The 26,720-nt window shown below is 39.7% G+C and overlaps 1 protein-coding gene and 1 long non-coding RNA gene across 4 annotated transcripts in view; one reads left to right on the top strand and one right to left on the bottom strand.

The window, feature by feature from the left end:
* The window catches only part of sema6a (sema domain, transmembrane domain (TM), and cytoplasmic domain, (semaphorin) 6A), a 137,317-nt gene extending 115,422 nt beyond the window's left edge, over positions 1–21,895 (top strand). For all 3 annotated transcript variants that reach the window (XM_042487874.2, XM_088076600.1, XM_042487873.2), the window contains one exon: positions 16,836–21,895. In XM_042487874.2, the coding sequence (XP_042343808.1) occupies positions 16,836–17,995 (1,160 nt within the window). In that variant the 3' untranslated portion in view covers positions 17,996–21,895. The remainder of the gene's footprint in view (positions 1–16,835) is intronic.
* The window catches only part of LOC121944542 (uncharacterized), a 63,660-nt gene that overhangs the window by 5,926 nt on the left and 31,014 nt on the right, over positions 1–26,720 (bottom strand). Inside the window, exon 8 of the long non-coding RNA XR_015776416.1 lies at positions 5,264–5,338. This is a non-coding gene — a long non-coding RNA (uncharacterized LOC121944542). The remainder of the gene's footprint in view (positions 1–5,263; positions 5,339–26,720) is intronic.

Raw genomic sequence — 26,720 nt, 5'->3', positions numbered from 1 at the left:
AATGTGCTTCAGTGTGTTTTTATGCGATAAACTAGCCTCAGTTTGTGATTTTCTTATATGAACAATACATTCAAGTCACAGCACCAATTTGCCAAAAAATATTTACCCAGTGATTTTTGAAAAAGCCAGAGTCATTTGGCATCATTTATCCCAGTCACCAGAAGAAAACATTGGCATTGCACATTTCTGTAAACCACAAATATGTCACATTTGTGTGTTTTATATATATCATATCAACATTTTTAAAGTGATGTAGTGTACAAGTTGATATATTAAGTTTGTCAGCACGAGGTGGAGGAGATGGTGGATGTCGAGACACCTAGGCGAGAAGCCTGCCAAGCTGCAGATCACCTTAGATCACTGTGCTGCTGTGTTTCCAGCAGCTTTTCAGCTAAATGTGGGTGTTTTTAAGCAAACTGTGGCTGTTTCTCCTGCAGTTTCTTAGCCCCCAAACCTTGGTGTTTTTAAGCATCCTGCGGCTCTTTTTCCCTGAACTTCTTTTGCCCCCACATCTGGATTTTTTTTTAGGGATCCGTAGTGTTTCTTGTGTTTCCACTCTAGACCAAAATCTGGGTGTTTTTTGCAGTCTGTGGCTGTTTTTCTTGCGGCTTTTTTAGCCCCCAAACCTTTTTTTAGCAACTTGTGGACGTTTTCCTGAAGATTTGTAGTATCCAAATGTCAGTGTTTTTTAGCAACTGGTTCCTGTTTTTCCAGCGGGAATAGTTCAGTGAAAAGCTGCTGTTTTTTAACCAAGACAGGGCTGTGTTTCCTGCTAGGATAGTGGAACTGAAAGGGGTTGTTTTATACAGGGACATTGCTGCTTCTTCAGCAGGGATTGTACCAACAAAACTGGGTATTTTAAGCTAAAACACGATCTTTTCCTAACCATGCCAAGGGGTTTTTGTGCCTATACATAACAACACATTAACCACAGAATTGTTAAAACATAAAGTTTCAATATATAAGTCACATAAATGCAAATATAACGTATTCGTGGTTTTCAGAAACATACATGATTTTTATTGGTGACTGAGTTGTTTGAAGGTACTTCCAGAATTTTCCTAAAGACCCCTTCTATAACTTGAATGGAAAAAAATGTTAATTGCAGCCTTTAAAGATTTTTCAACACACCCAGATAGTTAAAAGAGTCTTTGAGGATGTTTAAAACACCTGCAGAACAGCAAAAAGTGTTGACAGGTATATTTACAATATCAGATACACAGTGATGTGACTCACACAAACTACAGCTAGCTAAAAACATACCGTCTCGCATAATTACAAACATTAGAAAAAGGTGGTTCATTCTGTCACAATACATACTCCAGTACCTCCTGTCTGTGGAATAAACAGAGGCAGCGACTGCAGTCGATGTCAGCTGGAAGCAGTAAGGCACCAGTGGGTAGATCCAAGCACAATGGTGGCAGAGACTTCAGACAGCATGCCTACAGCCAGCATCACAACATGCTGTCGCTCCCCTTGTTGCCTTTACCTGAGCAGGTGTAATATACCCTGAACCTCACAGGGAATGGTGAGGAATGCTAAACTTTCAGATTCATACATAACAAAAGCTTAAAGCTGTTTTACAATCATAAAAGCTCCGGGTGTATTTTTCTTATTTGGGGGGGGGGGTCCAAGCTCAGGTAACTGCAACAGGGCTTCACATTTCAGAACAATGCTTCCTGCTGTTTTTTCTGTATGATTATTATCATTATTATGATTTTTATAAGACACTTTTGCAGCTTGTTTCAGTATTTATCAGTTCTATTTCAATTCCAGCTCAACAGTCTTTTCTTTTTCCTTTTCTATATGCGAGTCGGTTCTGATGAGATTTGTTTAATTTTCTTGTGTTGGTTTCTTGTGAGCAGTTCTTGATATTTTGCATGGCTTGGTCTGAGATCGTGTTTTTTTTCTTTTGCTATTTATATATTTGCCTTTTTCCTGTCTTTGATTGCTTTGATGGTATTAAGCACAGTTTTGCCTCCATGCAGCTTAATGCTTTTCAGCATGGCAAATTGAGCACCACAGTCAACAGTATTCATTTCCCGCTCCACCCATCCTGCCTCCTCTTCCTTCCTGTCGCCCTTAGTATTACTGGCTTCAGGTGTCAACTGTACTGTGCAAACTTAGCAAACTGCGTAAGTGAAAGTGGAATTGGAATCAATATATGTGAAATGATTACAGAGTCAGGAACTAAGAAAATGACGATTTTTTTCCCCTGCATTTTAATGCCAGAGATAAATCCATGCAGCCCATTTTACAGGAGAAAAAACATTTAACCATACCATCAATCTCTCAAATTAAGTAAAAAAAAGTTTCTGCTTGAGTGAAAACGCATTAGCTCATATCCAAAGTCGTTTGCAAGCTTGTTTGTGATTTAAAAGAAATTACAATTACTCCCCAACTTTTTCATTTGCAGTTGAGACATTGTGGAATCTTATCTGCTAATGAATATTACAGTGCTGCCAATATGTATTAGCCCGACACCACCAGAGTAATTAGAAATGCTGCAAAGTGATGAGTATTCACACACTGATGGTATTTAGCACCCAACAGCATCATTATCCGGTATTCCAGTGGGACCATCGCAGTTGCCAGGTGGCCGCTTGTGTTTCACAGTACATTTGAGCTTGGTGTTTGTCTGTCTGTCTGTCCGTGCCTCATCTGTCTCTGTTATATTTTCTTCCACCCCTGTCAACGTACCATACACCTCTCCCCCTCTCCCCGCCTCCCTATTGCTCACCCCTGGCCCTCCCTTCAGCCCTGCCAGTTTCCACCATCTGCTGCCATTGTGATCAGTCTCCCTTCCACAGGACCTCTCATCTGACTGGGATGGCATGTTCCAAGGCTATACCTTACCTAGTGCAAATTAATTCCTGAAACCAATTTATGGAACCTCCTCCCCCAAACGCCCTTCCCCCCACCCCTGCCTCTCTCTGTCTCTCTTCCTCCTCCATCTCTGCACCTCCTCCTCCGTCTCTCCCCTTGTAGTCTGTCTCTTTTCCAACTGGAGTCATATCTCTTCCCCTGTCTGCAAGAATGAATCCTTGCCCTGCTTCCCCCCTCGCTCTCTCTCCTCTTTCTGCCTCTTTCTCTCCGTCAGGCTCAACTCTCCCCCCCTTACATTCACCCTCCCCCCTATCCGACCTGTAGCCACCGCTGTGTTGCTCCAATTTATGGGTTCATTACAGCAGCTATCCAGGGTAGAAGAAAAGGGGAGAGGTGGAAGAAAAGAGGAATGAAGAGAGACAACAGAGGAGAGACATGGGAAATGAGGGAGGGGAGAAGGGAAGAGAGAGAAAAGGAATACACATGATAAAGATTTATTAAACATAACAGAACAATAATGTAGCAGTGAAGGTTATAAGTAAGGTAATACAGAGATAGGAGGGAAACAAACTGGCTGAAAGGCCAAATTGAACAATGGAAGGAAGGGGGATAAGAAAGGATATAAGATGGAGAAAGATATTGTAGCTAAGCAGAGCGAACAACAGTGTTTCTCTCTGTCCCTCTCAATCATTTGTTGTCAAACTGGGACACAAATGTAACCCTGAAACATCGCCGTCCTGTATTTATGTTTACCCAGCTAACTCAACTAATCTTGGCTGTAACAGTGTCTGGTGCAACTCTGTGTCCTAGAACATTTTATCAGGAAATGTATGTACTTTTTGCTCGCAATAGCAAATACACTGGAAAGGAAACACCAGGAGTAGTCTTTTTTATAACATAATGAAGATGTTGACTTGCAAATCAGAAAATGTTGAGCATAACAGTAAAACATTCCTTGGTGAGGTTTTGTTGCTCAGGTTTCAAGATGTGAGCCTCGGTCTCTGGTGTCAAGGCCCTGCACGTTGTACGCCCAAAATCCACCCCAAACACCTCCAAATGACTTGTATGTTGCATATATCCATCATAAACATAAAGTCTGCGCAATGTTGTATAAAGATGGAAGTCGTCCCTGTGGGTTCGGAGGGAGGGGTGGTGAATGGGTCCAACAAACACAGGACTTTAATCCAGGAGACCTGTGTTTGTGACCCAAAGTCAACATTGACCTCTTTTGAGAACAATCTATCGTAGCATGCTTGTATGCGTAGCATACTATGCTAATAACATATGTGAAGTGTGAGATCTGTCACATGACATATGTGACATTTTGTCAGTAAAAATGGTACTTGTTTAAAGTCAAACAATGTTTTTTTCTTCAAGTGGACACCAAAAACTGCAGTTCCTTGAATGGCCACTTGAGGTTGGCCCCGAGAGCAAGTTAAACCCTATAGAGCCCCTTGTTAAAATGCCCCCCTTTAAAGCAGTAATAAAAATGTTTACAGCGTGGTACAAAAAACAGTTTTGGTCTCTATAGCTAATCTTTCTGTTTATATCCTCATTTTATGAAGAATTACAGTTGCACATAATAAAAGACAGAGCACTTTAAGTGACAGGCTCCCTGCGAGGTGTCATGGCAGTCTATGATTCAGATGCATCCCTTTGTTCCTCCAACCTCTTCACCAAATCTGGTCACCTCTGGCTCCAAAAATCCAAGATGACACCGAAATGCCAAACTCAAAGCTTTACATTTATTTTACACAGTGTAGCCTATATGTTTTTTTCTACACCTAACCACCTAGTTTTGTAGCATAAATGCAACTGTTTCAAAATTTTTGTTGTTTAAGAAATGTGTTGTTTTGGAAGTCATGAGATACTGACCTATTTTGTTGTTTAAATATGATAGAGTGATAGAAAAAAAAGTTGACTGTGAAAATTGTCCAGCAATTACGCTTTTCACTCCAATGCAATTGTGAAAGAAAATGAGTGTTAAATTAGGGAGACATGGTTTTCTAGTGGGATGGTTTTGTTTTGTCATACTCATTCAGATACGCAGGAGGAGTATTCACAAGTGTCAGTTGCCTGAAGATGATGCTGTGGTCTTGATAAACAGAAACTTGTTTGTGAATTGAAGTCTTAGGAACTGCAATGATTTTTCTCTAACATCATGTTTCCAAAACATTTTGATGATATTTGCTATTTAGATGAGAGCTTCTGAAGTTTATTGAGAGGTATGATTCCCCTTCATGGATTTCATGGTAATACCAGCTGCCTGACAGCTGCTCTGCCCAGGTTATTTTCAGCTGCAGGCAGCTTTCTGACACCTGTGAGCCAAGGTGAGGCTGGTATTATAGAGCGAGAGTATGACCCCCGCTCACACTGGGATGATGCGCTATTTTTTTTCATGCCAAAAAGTCTTGATAGCCTTAGCATTTCACTTTACCTCAATTTCTGGAAGGCAGCTGGCAGGAGATTTCACCATCGTTATTGGGGGTGCCGTGTCAATCTGGAATGTTACCTGTAGTTATGGGGGGGAGAAAAAAAAACTGTCAAATCTGTCCAATGCTAGCAGAGAAAATAGCATTTTTGTGCAGGCAAATTCTGTTTTTCTTACAATGCACAGGATGTTCCTAGAAGAGCATAGGATTGTAGGCTTGTCTTAGCTTTTCTGGCAAATGTGCAAACATATTTTGTGCTGTTGAAAAGCCCTAAACACCACAAAAGTCAACTAGTGTAGTTTGGAAAGGTCAGTTTAACCAGTGATTTATCCCCATTTTAGCTCTGCAAACTAAACCAAAACAAACAAACAAGTGCCAACATGAACAAGAGAGCATTTCGTAGCCATTTCTTTTAAAAACAGTCAGTATATAACTATCACACATTAACTTTCAGCATATTTCTTCTACCACTAGTGAGCAAAAAAAGGCCAGAAGAAGGATTTCTTGGTTGTCTGATTATGGAGACTTCTCTCCTTTCAAATTAGCTATCCTTGGAAATGAGCCGACAAGATTAGACGCTTTAGTTTAACATGAACTCTGCTCACTGTCAGATGATGCATTTGGCTGGGGAAGTTTTCCAGGAGCCTGTGAGGGGGAGCACATTGGGTAATTTAATGTTAGTAGTTTCATATATCCTTGCAGTAGAATGATAGGATTTAGGTTAATCCTATAAAAAAAAAGGCTGATAGGATTTAGGTTAAAAGTTGGTGAGGTGGTCCTTTAAGGCAGGGCGAGTGAGCACTGTAGCAAAGAGAAAAAAAAAAAAGTAATTGTTTAGTCATAATCCTACGACTCATATTCCTGTCATTGTAACACCTTCATTAGTGTATTAACAGCAGGATTTGTTTCTCACTGGCCAAAGATTGTGATAGGCCTTTGTGAGGCAGATGAATTCACTGTGGCTCATTGTGAATCATAATAGAAACAGTGGCCTGGATGTTTTCCCGACGTTACGCACTTCCTTTACTGACGTCAAGCTATAAGCCATAATTTCCTCCACTGATTAGCTTATTGTTCTCTTGCCTGCTTTTATTTTCTACACACATTTGCTGCTCACTTTTACATTTTAATGCTTTGATTATGCTTTTCAGCAAGACCACTTGCCATTGCTGGTCCACACAAAAGCTTTGCTTTGTCTTTTTGGCCATGTGAGACTGAATCTCATATCACGGCAGCTCATCCTTTTGTGCTTTTGAAGCTTGTCTAACCCACATTCAGCTGTCATTATTCTGCTTTGAACTGATTTTAAATGGTCACGTTCACGATGTCCATGAGTGAGTCTCTCATCAAATCGATACAAGCTGAGTCTTTGTTCTGTGGAGAGACGACATGGGATCTGTTTTATGCTAAAATATTTCTGAATGATAATTCCTGCATTTAAAACGGGATGAATTACAAAACATGTTGCTGGGAGATGTCAGAAGAGGTCAGAAGCTTGCCACACATTTTTAGCCATCATAGCGTGATGGGGGTTGCCACCTTCCTAACAGTGATTCATCATGACTGAGCACAAACAATAAGTTGTCCGCATGCACTTCTGTTACGTATACCTAGTAAAAGTAATGCACCACAATTTGCATATAAACCATGTAATCATGAGCCCGTAATTTATGCATATCCCACATAATCAGGAAGGCTGCGATTACATGATTGATGCACTGACAGGAGTAAAGAAGGACGTAGTATAAAGAACGTAACTCTGTGTAGGGAGGTAGGTTGGAGACCTGTTAGGCTTCAGCTATATTGTGTCTGAAGTCTACAAGCCCCCTAAAAACCGCACCCATGACCAGTACAAGACAAACCCACCAACACAAAGGTAGTCTGAACCCTGCAACAAGGCAATGTTGTAGTGAGTACATATGAGGCGTAGCAATAATCCACGTTATCTATTTACATTTTTCATTATATATGAAGCTCTAATTCTCCATAACGTAACCTAACAAGATCTTATGCATACCCCAACCTTAACGGCCTCTGTTTTAACCCAATACTTAAAAGCTTGCTAAACCCTAGCCAAGCTTTGTTTTTAAGGGATTCTGCTTCTGGACCAAGGAGTAGAGGGGGCTGATTGTCTATGGTGGGTGAGTCATGCAGCTTGTGAGTACTTGGCAGGTTGGGTGTAGATGGATCAAACAACACAGGACTTAACCCCCGGAGACTTCTGTATAGAACTGTGTGAAACCAAGTGAACTTTAAGTTATTTTAAGAGTCGTTGATACCATGTGTCTTTTCCTAAACCAAATTCAAGGAACTTTATTTTCTTAAACTGTAACTTTACACTTGCATAATGTCTATTGTGGGGCAGCAATTGTCTAAATATATAATGAACTGTTATGTGAGGATACGTAGCTAATAGCTTCTTTGCATACTCATAAGGCGGTGCGCTGTCAAGATGGAGGGCAGGCAACTGCTGGCAAAAGCTACCAGTGCTGCACAAATGCCTATGATTGGTTTATAGCTGCTCCAATCCATCAAATTGGGAAAAAACAAGGGTTACTTTGAGCCCTGAAAAAAGTAGGAGGTAAATTAAAGGGTTCAAGTAGTCAAGAAAAAAAAAAAAAAAAAGGAGCGTAACATCAGTAACACTAGGAGACCTGGAGGACAAGGTCATTTGACCTTTGCATATCTACACTGGGAAAGGTGGCTTTTGGCCTAATATTTTATGCTGAAATTTCTAACTAATGGGCCGCATTTGATGTCTTCGTAATGAGAAAAGCCTGGGTTCATCTAATCTTTCTATGTAGTCTCTTCCCTTTATATCTAATTCCCAAAATTAAATTAATATAGATTAATCACTTCCTGCCCTCCATCTTAATTTTGTACGTTTTAATAGTCGCGTGATTGCAAACAAGCTAATAAAAGGAGTTAACACTAAAGAAAAAAGCAAACATTTTTCCACATTTGCACTAAAGCTGTGTTTTCAGGAAGCTGCCTTTTTCAATATGTCAACAAGGGAGAGCAGTGAGATTCAGGAATAAATTGGATTAATTGTATTAGCTGCTTTATTCATGGGCAGCTCTTTTAACAAGTCTATTCCACATTAATACAAACAGCACCGGTGTCAATTTAAAGCATCAAACAGCTGATGAAAAGTGTTCCCGGGGACCTGTAATTCAGGTTGATTTCCTCTGAGTATTAAATACTACAGTTTGTATTCAGAGAGGTGGATAGGTTAGTACATCGGTGTTAATACCTGAGGTGCAGAATGATATAATTAGGCCTTTAATTATATCTTAACTGGCTTATCAGTATGCTGTGCACTGACTCTCGATTGTCTGATGAATGCTTTAATATTGAATAACACCATTAATGCGAGTGCTTCTTGAATGTAAACATACACAAGACTTAATGGGATAATATCCTAACTGGGGATTAAATAGAACTTAATGAATTGCTGTCATCATCTAAACAGTAATGTCCTTTTTCAAAAGATGACAACAAGCAAGTCCATGAAAGCTAATAAGAAATTTCTAAAGGTCTGGCTGCTGTTGAGGCGGAGTGAATGTGAGGCAGTTAACATTTTCTGCTCCTCTCCTACCTCCTTTTCTTCTGCTTCATTAGTTGTCAAAGTCCGCTGTTCTGCCTTTCAACAAGTGACACGTCAGTGAGTGCAGTTACGTCTGATTAAGATTTTTATCATTTAGCAGGCAGTGTCTTGCAGTCAGAGGTTAGAGCCCTCTCTGTAACCCCTCTGTGATGTTTAACTACCTTTGAAGTTTCCCCAACACCAACACAAAGACAAGCTCTGTGGGCCTAAGTCAGTTGGTGCTTCAGAAGAGATTAAACGAGTGTAAGGGCGCCTATGTGTGTCAGACCGACTGAGAGAGAGCATTCACGAGTTCCAGTCACAGCAGATTACAATGTTTCTGATTTACAAGTAAGTGTTGCCGACCCAGGCTGTTTTGACAGCGAGAAATATCTGAGATATGTGTTTAATATCTGAATGTTGAGGCCCGAGGCGGTGTGAAATTCAAATCAATTCAACTGCTGAGAGAAGTGTCGAACTGCAGGATGCCTTGCGATGCATTCTGGGGGCGAGGCAAGAGTTGAAACCAGACGATTTTAAGTCACTGTACAGTCAGAACCTCAACAAGATGAGACTAAAGCAGAAAATCCGTGGGTTTTAGCAACACTTTGATAGTTTTCAAGGTCACGCTATGAAAGTTTTGAAAAGTTTTGCCAAAATCACAAAACGGGGCCTTGGAAACATGAGCGGCGTAGCCACCTTGATTCAACACCCTGAAGTTCTGTGATTCGACAGAGGCAGCTCCCATGTCCTCTGTGGCTACTTACATTCTCTTTGATGTTAGGATGAGAAACAACTCCTCACATGAAAGATGGAAGTCCTCAAAGTTTCCTCTTTTTCTTTTCTTTTGTGTTTTACCCAAGGCCTCAGGCTAAGTACCCTCCGGAAATGAGTGTGTGAGACACGAGTGATGGATGGAAGGGCAGAAAAAGTGAGAAAAGAGTGAAAGGTTTCTTTATTTTTTAAAAAAAAAGCAGACAGGAAGAACCATGCAGTGCAGGTTAAATGGGGCTTTAACCTCGACTCTCGGACCCAAATAGAAGACAAAGATCTCGCTCCACAGTTCGCCTGCTTCACCAGAATGGACATTGGTTTGCTGGTTTGGCTCTGCTCCCCTCTGTCTTTGTTATTCAATGTGAAATCCAAATCCCCGGTCGAAGGAGGTTAACCTTTAGCCGCGATAAATTCACTGTCATGAAAATTCATTACAGTTTTGACTCACTCTTTCAGCATGTAGACTGAGATATATGAATGTATTTACATTTAACAAGGGTTATGGAAAAAGGAGAGATTTGCCAAAGTATTTGTTTATGCCTGCACTTTCATTTTCTTACGTAAATGGTTTTTGGAGATTGTCAGGGCTGCTCACCTCAAGTGAAGCTGTATTCCTCTTCCTCTTTGTTTGCAAAAATGTTTTACCCGGTGGCTTTCAAATGCCACCCGTCACCACTGTCATCTCTGCCAAAGGATGATAACTCACAAAGACCACAAGGTTATAATTACAGGCTTCCCAGTTTCCACTGAATAGGACACTTGCCATATGGAGGCTAAACTGTGTGAGAGAAACAAGAGCAAAGTCAGAAATGTGATTCATTGTTTCTGTAAAGGAGAGAAGTAGCAGAAAGTGGGAAAAAAAAGATCTAAGTGCAGACAAAATGAAAGATAGCAGTGAGGAAACGTATCTCTCTCGCTCTCAGAAGTTACTGTACGAGATGGGAAGCAGATGTTTCATCAGACAGGCCGGCTGTTTGGTCACACCAGTCCGCAGCATAACACATGTCAACCGTTAATGCCTCACTGCAGATAGCACTCATCTCGTCTCACAGTATCTACACAGCAGGGCACGTCCCTGATAAGAAGCAATTTTGGCCAGAAGAGACGTTTCTCAACCTTTTGTTTAACATTAAATGAGTTATGGCTGAGCTGCATGTTGTCAGCACTCTATTAAAGAGAAAGGTGAAGTTTTGTTTTTGCAATCAGTGAGGAATGATCTGAACTGCTCGTTTTTTTTTTTATTCAAGTTGAGATTCAAGTCAAAGCAGAAACGCACTTGGTGCTTTATTTCAGCTAGAAAAACGTGATTTAAGTCCTGTCATGTGCAGTATGTCTGCAGTAAGCAAGGATTATGGATGTTAATTTAAGAGAGTCTGGATTTCAGTTCCATGAGAACAGATTAACATGTTGTCTCTGTGTCTGTGTTATGTCTTGCTGAGGAGACACAGAAAGAAGATATTCTCCAAGCGCGTCCTTGGTGACACAGATGAGCTGAAAAACCTAAACACGATTACCCAGCCCCTTCAGGATTTTACAGAATTATTGCAACTAACACTTCATTTTGTGGAATCTTCTTTGGGAAAATTACAGAGCAAATTGAAACACTTCTATGACAATCAGAAAGAAAAGTGATGTGACTCAGAAACAGAAAAAATCTGAAAGGAGAAAATTGCAACAATCTGTTGACTTTTTTTTTTTTTTATTTCTGTGTTGTTCTTTACTTTGATTTTTGCAGCACATTCAGAGGATTTTTTAAATGTATTTGTCTTGTCAATATCCTGTGGGCAAACAAAACAAAAACATTCAATGTCATGTTCTCTGTTGTGTATTTACATACATTTCCATATCTGTAGTATCATTGGTCAATACAGTAGGTCACTTTTCAAAAATACAATTCACTTTTAAAAGTGACTTTGTTGATACGATCAGACATAAACAAGGTAGTCATGAAATTTTTTTTTTTTTTTATATATATACAAATCAAAAATCAAAAACAGTCCTTGAAGGTCCACTGTGTAGGAATTAGGGGCACATATTGGAAGAAACTGAATATAATATTCCTAATGATGTTTTCATCAGTTCATAATGGCCTGACAATATTTAGGGCCTGAGCACCTATGGTGCAAAGACCCTCTTGGGATGCAAGGAATTATTATTATTTTTCTGCCAAATGAATCACATTTTTAGAGGTCTAAACATGCTCAAAAGCTCATGAAACTTGATCTTGAACTAATTTTTGGCGATTTCCGTCCTCATGCTTTTGCAAACTTGTTCTACTGGTTTAATCCAATCGACTTCAAATTCTGTATATCCAATCTTAACCCCTTGGTAATGAAAAGTCATCCAAGGTCCGCACAATACTTTTACAGTGTTCCCGTGGAACAGCGTAACATTTTTATGTTAGTGATGGTACTAGTGATAATGAGCTAAAGGGGACGTCACTAACCTAATATACTGAATACTGAATTTTCCCTGCCAAGAACTTAGCTGATTATGGGCCTGACTCATATATCAGTCCAATTTTCTACAGCTGTCACTAGTGATAATGAGCTAAAGGGAACATCACAAACATGTAACATGTTCAGAGGTTTGGCTCAGTGGGTTAAGCAGGTGGTTAATGTGTCTGAGGTTGTGGGTTCAAGTCTTATCTGGGACAGGTGATGTTTGACTTTTATGGAATAAATAAAATATCGGCTGATATAGCTCTCTGCTCTGCTGATATAAGTTATTGATGACGTACCTTGCAACTAACTCTTAAAACTGTTAAAAAACACACAATTGTCTCATAGTCTCCTGAATTTTCATATACTGAGTACTGAATTTTCCCTGCCAAGAACTTAGTTGATTATGGGCCTGACTGATATATCAATCCAGTTTTCTACAGATGTCACTGCTGATAATGAGCTAAACGGATCGTTACAAAGAGGCCATGTGTCCAGAGGTTTGGCTCAGTGGGTAAAGCAGGTGGTTAGTGTGCTTGAGGTTGTTGGTTCAAGTCTTATCTGGGACAGATATTTTATTCTATTTATGCCATAAAATATCATATGTCTGTAGATTCAGACAGTTTAAACACTAATTATGATATAGAAGAAATTAAGGCACGTAAAGTCAAGTGATATATCCCTTTGGCCGATGAATCACTTTAAGTCGTTCAGAAACAGGTAAAACCAGTATCGGTAGATGCGTCTGTCAAAATCAAGGAATATCGGCCTGATATCAGTCAAGTTTTTGACAGATGTCACTGCTGATACTGAATTTTGCATTTCAACACCATATGACCCTTATACCAGGAGGGCGGACAGATATATCAACCAATATTTTATTTTATTTATGCCTGAAATATCATTTGGCTGTAGATTCAGACAGTTTAGACACTGATTGTGATATTGCAGAACAAATTAAGGCACGTAAAGTTGAGTGATGTATCGTTTTGGCCAATAAATCAGGTGAGGTGGTCCCGGAACAAGTAAAACCAGTATCGGCAGATGCGTCTGTCAAAAATCAAGGAAAATCGGCTGGACTCATATATCAGTCTAGTTTTAGACAGACATCACTGCCAATACTGAATTTTGCATTTCAACACCATATGACCCTTATACCAGCAGAGCAGACGGATAGATCAACTGATATTTTATTTTATTTATGCCGTAAAATATAATTTGTCCATAGATTCATACAGTTTAGACACTGATTGTGATATTGCACAACAAATTAAGGCATGTAAAGCTTAGTGATATATTGTTTTGGCCGGTAAATCAGGTAAAGTGATCCTGAAACAGGTAAAACCAGTATCGGCAGATGCGTCTGTCGAAATCAAGGAATATTGGCCTGAATCATATATCAGTCGAGTTTTCGACTGATATATGACAATACTGAATTTTGCATTTCAACACCATATGACCTTTATATCAGAGGAGCAGACAGATATATCAGTCGATATTTTATTTTGAGTACTATACTCAAACTTCCTTTCTCTCAACTCAACTTCCTGTCTGTCAACTTCTCTTGTTGTAACTTGACTAACCTTCCTGTTACTCAACCCAACTTCATGTTTCTCACCTCAACTTCCTGTCTCTGGACTGTCCTTCCTGTCTCATAACCCAACTGCATGTATTTGTTGTTCCCTTTAGCTCTGTGTTTGCTTTGAGTTTAGCTCAGTCTCCAAAATTCACCTGTCCCAGATAAGACTTGAACCAGCAACCTCAGGCACACTAACCACCTGCTTTACCCACTGAGCCAAACCTCCAGACATGTCATTGGTTCTCGACATTCGCTTCAGCTCAGTATCGCTAGTGACGTCTGTCAAAAACTGGACTGATATATGAGTCAGGAACATGAACATGAACATCAACTAAGTTCTTGGTACAATGAGACAACTGTGTGTTTTTTAACTGTTTTAAGTGTTCATTGCAAGATATGTCACTGATAACTTGTATCAGCAGAGCAGAGAGATATATCGGCTGATATTTTATTTATTCCATAAAAGTCAAATGTCACCTGTCCCAGATAAGACTTGAACCAGCAACCTCAGGCACACTAACCACCTGATTTACCCACTGAGCCAAACCTCCTGACATTTAACCTGTTTTTGACCTTCTTTTGAACTTAAACTTGCATTCTCACAGTTTATGAGTAAGTGTTTTGATAGGTCAAGCCAATGCATCTGACACTTCACCTGTGTTTTACCTTGAATATAGCTCTTTGCTTTGGACAACTGAAGTCACTTGTCCTGGGTTAGGTTCGAATTAATGATCTCATAGTCTGCAGACAACCCCTTTCACCAACTGAGATAAACCTTCAGACTTTTGACTTTGTTTTAAGTTGCGCTTCAGACTCTTCTCTGGGGAACGGCCTATAAAACTTTCCTGCCCTGGATATGGTTCAAACTCAACATTCCAAATAGGGTTTTTGTTTAAATGTTATTAATTAATTAATTTACATTAAATTTTCATGGTTTGGTCTACAAATGATGTACACCAAGATTACGTGGAATTTATGGGCCCTTCAGTGCCACTGGAGTGCCACTGGAAGTAAAATATCATATGAAATTTTTCACTCCAGGGTCCATGATAAATAAGTAAATAAAGTTTAACTGATGCCCTTAGGGTTTAGGTTGGGGTTGGAGTTGCAAGAGAGAGAGAGAGAGCAAAAAGTGAACATCCAACATTCAACATACCAGTGATCTGCACATATGCGTGATATCATCAGATGTTCATTAGCATGTTTGATGTGTTTACATTCACATGCCTTACAACAGTGGAGCAACTTGAAACACTGTTTTGAGGTGTTTCATTTGTGCTTGCCATAGTGTGATAACTCAGACACCAATTCACTTTTTGTGCTGACCTCAGTTTTAATGGCAAATGCTAAAGCTCATTTATGGGCAGAACTTGCACTTGGGAACTTTGGTTCCACATTTTGTGTATCAGTCTACACACTGTGACCGGTTTGGCACAAATGCACAAAAGATAACAGCTCTAATTATTTGTGATCAAAATAAATGTTGCTAAATTATTAGCGAGCCACATAGATTTATAATTTTACTGCTTTCATGGGAGTTTGGACTCCTCCTGGCTCCCACATAACTCAAACCCTGGCTTCTTGGACATGATGTGACATATGAAACCCTGGCTGTTTGAATTTGGCTGTTGAGGCTGTTGACACTGTTGTTAGTATGCTGCAATTCCAATGCAGAAATACTCAGTCTTGGCGTTAACTGCTTATTTGGCTCATGACATGTCTTGTAGCATTCAAAAAACGCCATATGGACATGTTAACAAGGTTAAAAACTTGATTTTCACTGTGAAGGCTTCTTTTAGAAGTGAAACAAATCTACGATACAGTCATAGCTATTTTCATCTATTCTTGCCACCTTTTATGTAAATTCCTAGTAAATGAAAAATGATTTCTGAAAGCTGTTATACAAATCATATCACCCACATAGTGCTTATTTTAAGAGCATAAATTCACTGTAAACACACCTCCTCTGTAGAGCAGACACACATAATGGCATAATGGTTTGTATGAAGTTGAATTACATTCATACATATAAATATCAGGTTATTGTCTTTAGTTATATCACTCAGAGCGTCCATATTTTTGCATTTTTAACATGGTTTTATGATCTTGGAGTATTACAGAAACCTTTTACATGTTTTGTATGTGCTGTACAGTGAATAATATATATAACATGATATGAGTCCACACGTGTAACTGAGTCACGTTATCAAGACCAGCGGTGCACTATGGGAGCTTTTTATGTGATAGAGCCCACCTGCCTAATCCTCTGTCTCTGGTAACTGATCTGTGTTGGCCACAGGTCATGTGTGAACGCATTATAAATCTCTCTGCTGTGGACTGGTGTGTTTAACCCAAGGAACAGAGCGCTGCATTAGATGTCTACATTCATCAACAGGCTGGAGGTTATCATCTGTGTGTGTGTGTGTGTGTGTGTGTGTGTGTGTGGGAGGTGCACATGTCCACACTTGTGTGTATGCGTGCGCGGATTGTTGTTGACCCCATTTTATTACTCACAACCTGCTGCTCCCACTCTCCCACCGCTAGAGTACTTCATAGCTGCTTTTATTGAATTATCTTTTATTTGGCCGTATCGGAGCGCTTCTTTGCCAGTCTTTGAAAGTGGCGCTTTCATAAGACACTGATGACACAGCTCATTGGATTTAGTGCCTAATCAGAGGCTTTTTAATGCATTCTCTGTGATTCATGAGATTGGATCCAAGATTTATGAAAAGTCTCCCATTTGCATCTCTGAGAAGAAAGGGTTTGGGTATTTCAGTTCCTTTATCTGTGCTCATATCTTTTTTCATTTCAGCAGAGGGTTTTATCTAGGATTTAAAATGTGAATCATAATCAGCCCTCCAAAACACATTTTCAGTCTAAGATTGGATTTTCGGGAAATATTGAATGTTGCTACTTCGAGCTTCCATTTGTGCCCATATTGAAAAGGTGTTCCTCGTGATGGGATAAACCCAGCTTCATTTGCATGTATTTCATGAAATGATTTAAATCTTTTTATCCAGAAAATGTCTTCTGATTATTGTAATTCAATATCTCTTTCTATTTTTTAGGTAGTCTAATAATAGGCATCTCTCCCAACAGCTATATTTTTTATTAGAAACAAGTTCCCACAACACAGACAGCATCATCATCTTCTACTAGTCTGCCAGACTGAATGTCATCTTCATGTCTCTCTACAGGTGTGATCCGTGAAAGCTACCAAAAGGGTCGAGACCAGCTTGTTCCCGTGACCTTGTTGGCAATCGCTGTCATCCTTGCTTTTGCCATGGGCGCCATCTTCTCAGGCATCATTGTCTATTGTGTCTGTGACCACCGGCGGCGAGACATAGACCTGACAGGCCGCAAGGAAAAGGACAGCCACCACCTCCACTCCCGCCGGGGCTCCATGAACAGTGTGACCAAGCTGACCGGTCTGTTTGAGACACAGGCCAAAGATGGCCGCCCAGAGGCGATCCTCACCCCTTTGATGCACAATGGGAGACTGACACCGAATGGGAAGATGCTGATAAAAGCAGACCAGCACCACCTGGACCTTGCTGCTCTGCCAACACCTGAATCCACTCCTATGCAGCCACGTCGGAAGCCAAGCCGGGGCAGCCGGGAGTGGGAGAGGAACCAGAATCTCATCAATGCTTGCACCAAGGACATGCCACCAATGGGCTCTCCTGTTATCTCTACAGATCTACCCCTGAGGGCCTCGCCAGGGCACATTCCCAGCGTGGTAGTCTTGCCGCTGCCACAGCATCAGCACCAGCTCCAGCCTCATCTGCAGCAGCACCAGCAGTCTTACCAGCACGAGTACGTGGAGCAGCCTCATCATAGTGACCTCAGCATGGGTCACAGTGTCATGGACGACCAGGGGGCCACCCTGGAGTACAAGACAGTCAAGAGCCCCTGTCACAATCTCAACATGGTGGATCCAGATGGGGTGTTGCCGCCACGTGTGCCCCAACGAGAGGCGTCTCTCACTATCCCTCCGGCTGTCCCACAGATGGGCAAACGTCTGGAGGTCCACTCGTCAGTCTACGGGCTCCGGAAAGGATCGGCATCTGGTGCTTCAGGATCCTCCGTCCTCAAGAAGCACAACACCAACTCATCTAACTCCTCCCATTTGGCGAGACATCACAGCTTCAGAGTGGAGACACCGCCCCCTGCACCTCAGAGGGTGGACTCCATACAAATGACAGCACAGGGCATATCTCTGTCACGGCAGCCTGGAATGAGCTCCTACGGTTCACTGCCTCGAACGGGCATCAAATATCTCAAGCCTGATGTCCCCCCTAAACCCTCCGTAGTCTCACTCTCAACAAAAGTCAAGTCCAGTGACTCGTGTACATAGTCAGCTAGTTAGCCAGTCAGTCCAATGTGAACAGACAGTAGTGAAAGGTTTTTTTCTGAAAGGGAGAAAAAACAGGGAATACTGTACAACTTGCATCTCCTCTTAGTGTCTTTTCGTTTGTTTGTTTTGGTGTACAGTACAGTGAAAAATGCAACACCGTTTTGGTTTTTTTTAAAAAAAGAAAACACTTTCTTTTTATATAAATATGTAAATATTCTACAAATGGTTGTCGTCATTTGTTGCCGTCATGGAGCTCACGCTCTGGCTGGCACCCAGTTCCTCTGTAAACACACATGGGAACATGTGCTACTGAAACAGAAGATGCTTTGTCCTGAATATTTCATCCAACGGCGCCCTGTAGCATCCAAGACATCAGCCCTCTTGTTTGTGGTGTCTTTGGCCAACGGGACTCGACTTGATACTTCATCACGCTGGTAAAAAAGCACACAAGGAGACAGCACCGGGGGTTTGGAGAATAATCGTTGTACAGTACCTTGCGGACTGGGAAATCTGAGCGAGGAAGCACTCAGAGAGCTCAGACTGAAAGGACAGACGGCTGATCTGAGTTCTGTCAGAAACTGTGAAAAAGCCTCTCAGTGTTACAGCAATCAAGTCCCGCCTGGGTTTGACGGAAAGCCTTGGAAAGAGGAATCTTCTACTGTACTGAATAACACATGACTGTTAATACTAATAGCTTGTTGTATTTATTTTTATTAAGTGCTTTTGAAAAAAAGAGACTGACTTTCTAGGCTCAGAGAGGGAGAGGGAGGACAGAGAAGAGATCTTTTAATATTAATTAATCAAGTGTGAGGAAAAAAAAAACGTATTTAAAGTCATTAAACTGGAGCCCGTAGAACTTTCTTGATGAATAAAGGTCCAATAGGTCTTACTGTGCGCTCAGTGGGACCCGCAGCTTGAGATATATGTGACCTCTGGGAAGAGGAGGAGATATTTATTTAAACTGTGCCAGACAGGGACTTTAACCTTCATAGACCAGACTTTCCATTGTTTTAGACCAATCATAAAAAAGACTTCCTGAATCTTTCCCTTTCACTCCTCCAATGAGCATCCCCCCCTCCCTTTCCCTTGCCCCTAATCAGCACTGTGGTTATGTGTGAGTCAGTAACATTTGTCCTGATTGGTTGCTGGCTTACCGGTGCCATCAAAGCTCACTGTTGCATGTTGCAAAATATAAGAGAAGCAGCTGCAGCAACAGTACGGGAATCTACACATAAATGAAAAGAAGCTGTAAGTGACGCTGCAAGTAAACGGAGCGATACGCCTCCATCTGGTAACGTTTTCTAGCAGCGCCACGCAGACGAGCAGGTGAAAAAGGAAAACTACAAAAACATCTGTATTGCCTGCTTCTTTTTTCCACATGTAAATTTGTGCCTTACACCCTAAAGTAGTGACAATTTTTTCTTTAATAGCTGTTAACTTTGTCTCCTTGTAGTATTTTTTTTTATTTTTTCTTACGTCATGATATTTCCCTGGTTTGATAAAAATGCAATTAAAGAATGTAGGTGTTATTGTTGTAATTCTGGTCCCTAGACATAACACACTTACAGTCCAGCGGGAGGAGAGGAAAGGAGGGTTTCCCTTTCTTCTTTCTCTCTTGCTCTCTCTCTCACACACACACACACACACACACACACACATACACAAGCACACACACATACACACTCATATTTGTGGTTCATTTCTGATTGTGCCATTAATGCGCTTAATTAAAGCAACCCTTTTTGTTGTGCTGGCAGTGTCGATGAAGACGTTGTGAGTGTTTTTGATTTTATATTTTATACAATTTAAAGTCCTGGTATTGTTTTTACTTTATTTGCTGTCTGTTGGTTTGGAGTGATGATTGATTGACTGATTAACTGAACAATTAACATTTGTTACTTGAGAAGGCCAGTGTATGGGTATCTTTCTGGTGCACTGCAATAATAATGCAACACTAGCAACAAACAGTGTTGGATACACATAAGCATTCAGAGGTGCACTAAGGCACCTCGAGGCTTCTTGTGTACATCATCACACTCAGATGTTAGGCGGTTGCATAAACAGGCTGGTTCCTGTAAAAGAAAGTTGACATTTTAAAACAACAATTTTAAAAAAGTACCTTATTTAACCCCATTTTTGTAAGAGAAAACCGTTTTTATTTTGCTTCACTAACTCTCCTTATCAAAGCCTTATGGATGGCTGAGAGTTCAACTAATCTGACCTTTTCACTTCCTTGTTACTTGAGGATTTTTATTGACCCCCCCCCCCCCCCAACACTTAAATCAACAGAGCACTCCCTTAGTGTTGTATGTGTAGATAGGTAAAAGATTTCTTGATATCAAGCAATTTTCTGTTTTTCAAACGGAGGAAAGCCAACTATGTCTCAATCCACAGCTGATGTGAGAAGGACCATGTAGGATCTGTGACCTGACTAATGTGTACATAGACGCTTGCAGGTTTTGGTTGCAAATGACAGGGTCATTGGCAACAGATTAGGTCAAAGCAGGAGTCAGGAGGAGAGTACCCCTTCAGAAACATGGTTTGGGGTCAGCTATACAACAGTTATCCTCGTGTTTACTTAAAGGAGCAGCGTGAAGGATTTAGGATATTGGCAGCAATGGAATACAATATACAGTAATAAGTATGTTTTCTTTAGTGTATAATCATCCAAAAAGCGGGACCTCATCCATGGTATCTGCCAGTCGACCACTGTTGTTAACTTTCCCTCTGCGCCTAACCAAACAGCATTGGAAAATTACAGTTGTTTAATGTAAAACTGCTTAATTCAGTGTTTTTACTGGTTTTAATCACCAGGTTTGTTTGTTTTGCAGAGAAAGAGACGTTTCGGCTCCCAGTAAAAACCTCCTGAACATCTCGAGCCTAAGTTATCAGAGAAAAAAGGTGAGCACATGTTATCAGGTGCTGGTCAAGCAGCCTGTCTCCGACATGCCAAACAGCATTGGAGAAATATTGTTTTGTAATGATAACTCTGCTTTTTTCAGTGTTTTTACTGGTTTTAATCATAGGGTCTGTTTATTTTGGAGAGCAGGAAACCACAGATTATTCAGCTTCTGGTAAAAATCTCCTTAACAATATACACCGAAGGAATGCTAACCGAGAGTTCTTGCTTGGCAAGAAGTTTCAGCTGGTTGTAATCTGTAGTCCTCACTGCCAGATGCCACTAAATCCTACACACTGCTCCTTTAAAGCTGTGATCTTAAAAATGCAAATGATCCATCTTTAGTATGACAAGTCATGTCAACTCGGCACCGCCACTGCATTGTAGACTGGTTACTGAGCTCCACAAGGTGGTATTTAACACCCTCAATTGTTTTGAGGAGTGCATGACCCAGCAGCTTTCCAAGGCATGGAATAATGCTGATCAATGACTAAATACTTCTTGTCCTGAAATGTTCAGAAGTGGCAGCTCTCACCTCGGAGAATTGCTCAAATAAAACGTGAACAAGAAAATCAAGGTCTGTGGAGGTCAGAAGGTCAAATGTTTACATCCCGTGTAGACGACTAAATTTAGCTGCGGGTGCATTTAGGATTCTGTAACATCAAGTGTTTGATGTTAGTGGGGTTTGAACATTTTAAATGACTGGACTGGGTTTGACTGTGAAGGCTGCTGTGGATAGTGAGGTTCTTTGGTGTGTGCCTTTTTTGTCTTTCACCCTTGTTATAACACACTGCTATTAGATGCAAATCGACTCTCTTCTCAACCTTTTGAACTTTGTAAGCTTGTAAGATATTGTGACGTCACAACGTTTTTTGCCCTACTCTCTCCACTTCCTTAACATCTGATTCACAGCTTAATGTATGTTGTAAAGAAAAAAAAACCTCTTTAATTTAATGCAAAATGTAATTAAAAAAAAAAGAAAATAAAATTCTTGTCATGAAGACTGTGATACACCCTTGACTTTTTCCACTTGTTTCTCTGCCTGAGGTGGTTATATTTATTCTAGAAATAGCTTTAATTGTTGAATTTTGAGCAACGCTGTTTTGGGAAAACAAGTTTTACACAGGATTTGAAGGTCCTTTCAATTGGGAATCCATTTTCAGGAAGATATTGTACTTGTGACCTCAAGTACACTATCCTTCTTTGCTTGTAAAACCTCCCCCAACCCCTCAAGGTCCGAGAAACTTTTCTCAGAATAAGATTCTGAGTCTGATACAAAGCATGTTTATGTGGATGAAAGTACTTTAAACTGAGATGAAAGTGATTTCTTCAACTTTACATCTAATAAGTGAAAATACAACTAGGTTATGAGGGGAAGATATCTCTATTGTGCTATTGATCTTGTCGGTTAAATGAAGCAAACAATTTGATCGAGATTGGGGGCAGCTTTCTGTAGGCCAAGTGATACAGGAGGCATTGGAACACCTTTTAAACTACAATACATAATTGTCCACAGAGGCATTAGGAGAAGTGTAGTGAAGGTTTGGGGCAATCCATTTAATTCCGTATAGGAAATCAATACACTATTCTGAAGTAAACTGCAAGACAAAGGATGTGAAGTTTCTAGCAGATGGATTAATATGGGTCACCATAATACCAAAAGTCACTTCATTTTGAAGTTGCGAAGGTGATACTGAACAAATTACACTTGCCATGTCAAAGCATCTTTGTCTGTCTTATATTGAAATGCTATGACTGGACGTCTTTGTCAAACACAGATCTTTAAAAGAAATATCATCGTCTGCAGACCATCAGTGCTGACTAACACTGACCAGAACAGCTTCTGTATCAAATGAAGATCTCCAGTTTCATACATTAGCACATCCTTGGTATCACTGTCTCAGTAAATGTGGTTTTGGCAGGTAGTTTGATTACTCAAGCTTTGATCTATGAGGTGAATCACAAGTTACAAGCGTTGGTACAAGTCAGCATGGAGATCAGATAACCAGGATGTGGTGCAGCTAATGAGGCCTGTCGCTGCCTTCACAATGCCGCATTGTGTGGCCTCTATTCAGGCAGTGTGTGTTGTTGTACAACTCAGAGATCAAGATTCAGATATTCACCACCAAATCACTGCTAACATGACAACAGCACAATCACATCCAGTGGTGACTAGTGTAGTTAATCACTGTGGCTTTGTGACCTCAAAAGTCAGTGTGTAAGGGGTCATATCAGGTGATTAAGACTATAGATTTTAAACTCAATACACATGAAAAATATTGAGTATTACTCCTCAACAAAAAATTCCCCAAAACCCCAAAACATGTTTGTTTGAAAGAAATCATAGTGGGTTATGAGGAGAAAAAAAAACATATTTTTTGATAAAACCTTATACAAAATCATGTTGAAATACTTAAAAAAAAACATCAAATTATTACGGTGGCTGACAAGGGCAAATGCGCTGCATATAGAGAAACAAGTGGCAAATGATGAAACTCGCTCATTTGTTTCTTCCACAGTCATTCGTGGGTCTTTACTTCACATGCTGGAAAATTATGTTTTCGGACAATTCGTCAACATGCTTAATCATGGCGTCTTTGGCCTTTTATGCGACATTGTATGCTATGACACAACTCTACAAGCTATAAGAGGTCGTTTTCAGACATTTTTTGGCTTTGTAGACTGTTCTTGGATATTTTTTTCAACACTGTATACCATTACATGCCTCTACATGTCAAATGAAGTGGTTTTCAGCTGTTTTTTGGACATGTCAAATTTTGTCATTTTTTCAACGTCCTATTTTTTGGGTTTTTGGGCTGTTTTTGGACATTTCTTTAACACTGTATGACATAACATGCATCTAAGTGTCAAATGAAGTGGTTTTCAGCTGTTTTTTGGACATGTCAAATTTTGACATTTTCGCCCTTACTATAGCCTTACTTTTTTGGTCATTTTTTCAACGTCCTATTTTTTGGCTTTTTAGGCCATTTTTGGAAGTTTTTTTTAGCACTGTATGACATAAAATGCATCTACACTCTAAACTGAGTGGTTTTCAGCTGTTTTTTGGACATGTCAAATCTTGACATTTTCGCCCTTACTATAGCCTTGGTTTTTTTTTGTCATTTTTTCAATGTCCTATTTTTTTTGGCTTTTTGGGCCGTTTTCGGACGTTTCTTCAACACTGTATAACATAACATGCCTCTAAGTGTCAAATGAAGTGGTTTTCAGCTGTTTTTTGGACATGTCAAATTTTGACATTTTCGCCCTTACGATAGCCTTGGTTTTTTTGGTCATTTTATCAACGTGCTATTTTTTGGCTTTTTTGGCTGTTTTTGGACGTTTCTTTAACACTTTATAACATAACATGCCTCTAAGTGTCAAATGAAGTGGTTTTCAGCTGTTTTTTGGACATGTCAAATTTTGACATTTTCGCCCTTACTATAGCCTTGGTTTTTTTGGTCATTTTATCAACATGCTATTTTTTGGCTTTTTTGGTCTGTTTTTGGACGTTTCTTCAACACTGTATAACATAACATGCCTCTAAGTGTCAAATGAATTGGTTTTCAGCTGTTTTTTGGACATGTCAAATTTTGACATTTTCGCCCTTACTATAGCCTTGGGTTTTTTTTTGTCATTTTTCAACATCCGATTTTTTGGCTTTTTGGGCTGTTTTTGGAAGTTTCTTCAACACTGTGTAACATGACATGCCTCTAAGTGTCAAATGAAGTGGTTTTCAGCTGTTTTTTGGACATGTCAAATTTTGACATTTTCGCCCTTACTATAGCCTTGGTTTTTTTTTTGTCATTTTTTCAACATCCGATTTTTTGGCTTTTTGGGCTGTTTTTGGAAGTTTCTTCAACACTGTGTAACATAACATGCCTCTAAGTGTCAAATGAAGTGGTTTTCAGCTGTTTTTTGGACATGTCAAATTTTGACATTTTCGCCCTTACTATAGCCTTGCTTTTTATGGTCATTTTATCAACATGCTATTTTTTGGCTTTTTTGGTCTGTTTTTGGACGTTTCTTCAACACTGTATAACATAACATGCCTCTAAGTGTCAAATGAAGTGGTTTTCAGCTGTTTTTTGGACATGTCAAATTTTGACATTTTCGCCCTTACTATAGCCTTGTTTTTTTTCTCGTCATATTTTCGACGTGCTATTTTTTGGCCTTTTGGGCTGTTTTTGGAAGTTTCTTCAACACTGTGTAACATAACATGCCTCTAAGTGTCAAATGAAGTGGTTTTCAGCTGTTTTTTGGACATGTCAAATTTTGACATTTTCGCCCTTACTATAGCCTTGCTTTTTTGGTCATTTTATCAATGTGCTATTTTTTGGCTTTTTTGGTCTGTTTTTGGACGTTTCTTCAACACTGTATAACATAACATGCCTCTAAGTGTCAAATGAAGTGGTTTTCAGCTGTTTTTTGGACATGTCAAATTTTGACATTTTCGCCCTTACTATAGCCTTGGTTTTTTTTTTTGTCATTTTTTCAACATCCTATTTTTTGGCTTTTTGGGCTGTTTTTGGAAGTTTCTTCAACACTGTGTAACATAACATGCCTCTAAGTGTCAAATGAAGTGGTTTTCAGCTGTTTTTTGGACATGTCAAATTTTGACATTTTCGCCCTTACTATAGCCTTACTTTTTTGGTCATTTTTTCAACGTCCTATTTTTTGGCTTTTTAGGCCATTTTTGGAAGTTTTTTTTAGCACTGTATGACATAAAATGCATCTACACTCTAAACTGAGTGGTTTTCAGCTGTTTTTTGGACATGTCAAATCTTGACATTTTCGCCCTTACTATAGCCTTGGTTTTTTTTTGTCATTTTTTCAATGTCCTATTTTTTTTGGCTTTTTGGGCCGTTTTCGGACGTTTCTTCAACACTGTATAACATAACATGCCTCTAAGTGTCAAATGAAGTGGTTTTCAGCTGTTTTTTGGACATGTCAAATTTTGACATTTTCGCTTATACGATAGCCTTGGTTTTTTGGTCATTTTATCAACGTGCTATTTTTTGGTTTTTTGGTCTGTTTTTGGAAGTTTCTTCAACACTTTATAACATAACATGCCTCTAAGTGTCAAATGAAGTGGTTTTCAGCTGTTTTTTGGACATGTCAAATTTTGACATTTTCGCCCTTACTATAGCCTTGGTTTTTTTGGTCATTTTATCAACATGCTATTTTTTGGCTTTTTTGGTCTGTTTTTGGACGTTTCTTCAACACTGTATAACATAACATGCCTCTAAGTGTCAAATGAATTGGTTTTCAGCTGTTTTTTGGACATGTCAAATTTTGACATTTTCGCCCTTACTATAGCCTTGGTTTTTTTTTTGTCATTTTTTCAACATCCGATTTTTTGGCTTTTTGGGCTGTTTTTGGAAGTTTCTTCAACACTGTGTAACATGACATGCCTCTAAGTGTCAAATGAAGTGGTTTTCAGCTGTTTTTTGGACATGTCAAATTTTGACATTTTCGCTTACTATAGCCTTGGTTTTTTTGGTCATTTTTTCAACATCCGATTTTTTGGCTTTTTGGGCTGTTTTTGGAAGTTTCTTCAACACTGTGTAACATAACATGCCTCTAAGTGTCAAATGAAGTGGTTTTCAGCTGTTTTTTGGACATGTCAAATTTTGACATTTTAAGCCCTTACTATAGCCTTGCTTTTTATGGTCATTTTATCAACATGCTATTTTTGGCTTTTTTGGTCTGTTTTGGACGTTTCTTCAACACTGTATAACATAACATGCCTCTAAGTGTCAAATGAAGTGGTTTTCAGCTGTTTTTTGGACATGTCAAATTTTGACATTTTCGCCCTTACTATAGCCT

Source organism: Plectropomus leopardus, chromosome 4 (genome assembly GCF_026936395.1).
Source record: "Plectropomus leopardus strain MGB_pleo_1.0 chromosome 4, ASM2693639v1, whole genome shotgun sequence".
In the NCBI taxonomy this organism is placed as follows: Eukaryota; Metazoa; Chordata; class Actinopteri; order Perciformes; family Serranidae; genus Plectropomus; species Plectropomus leopardus.
Note: the sequence above shows the minus strand (reverse complement) of the source record. Positions and strands in the feature narration are given on the sequence as shown.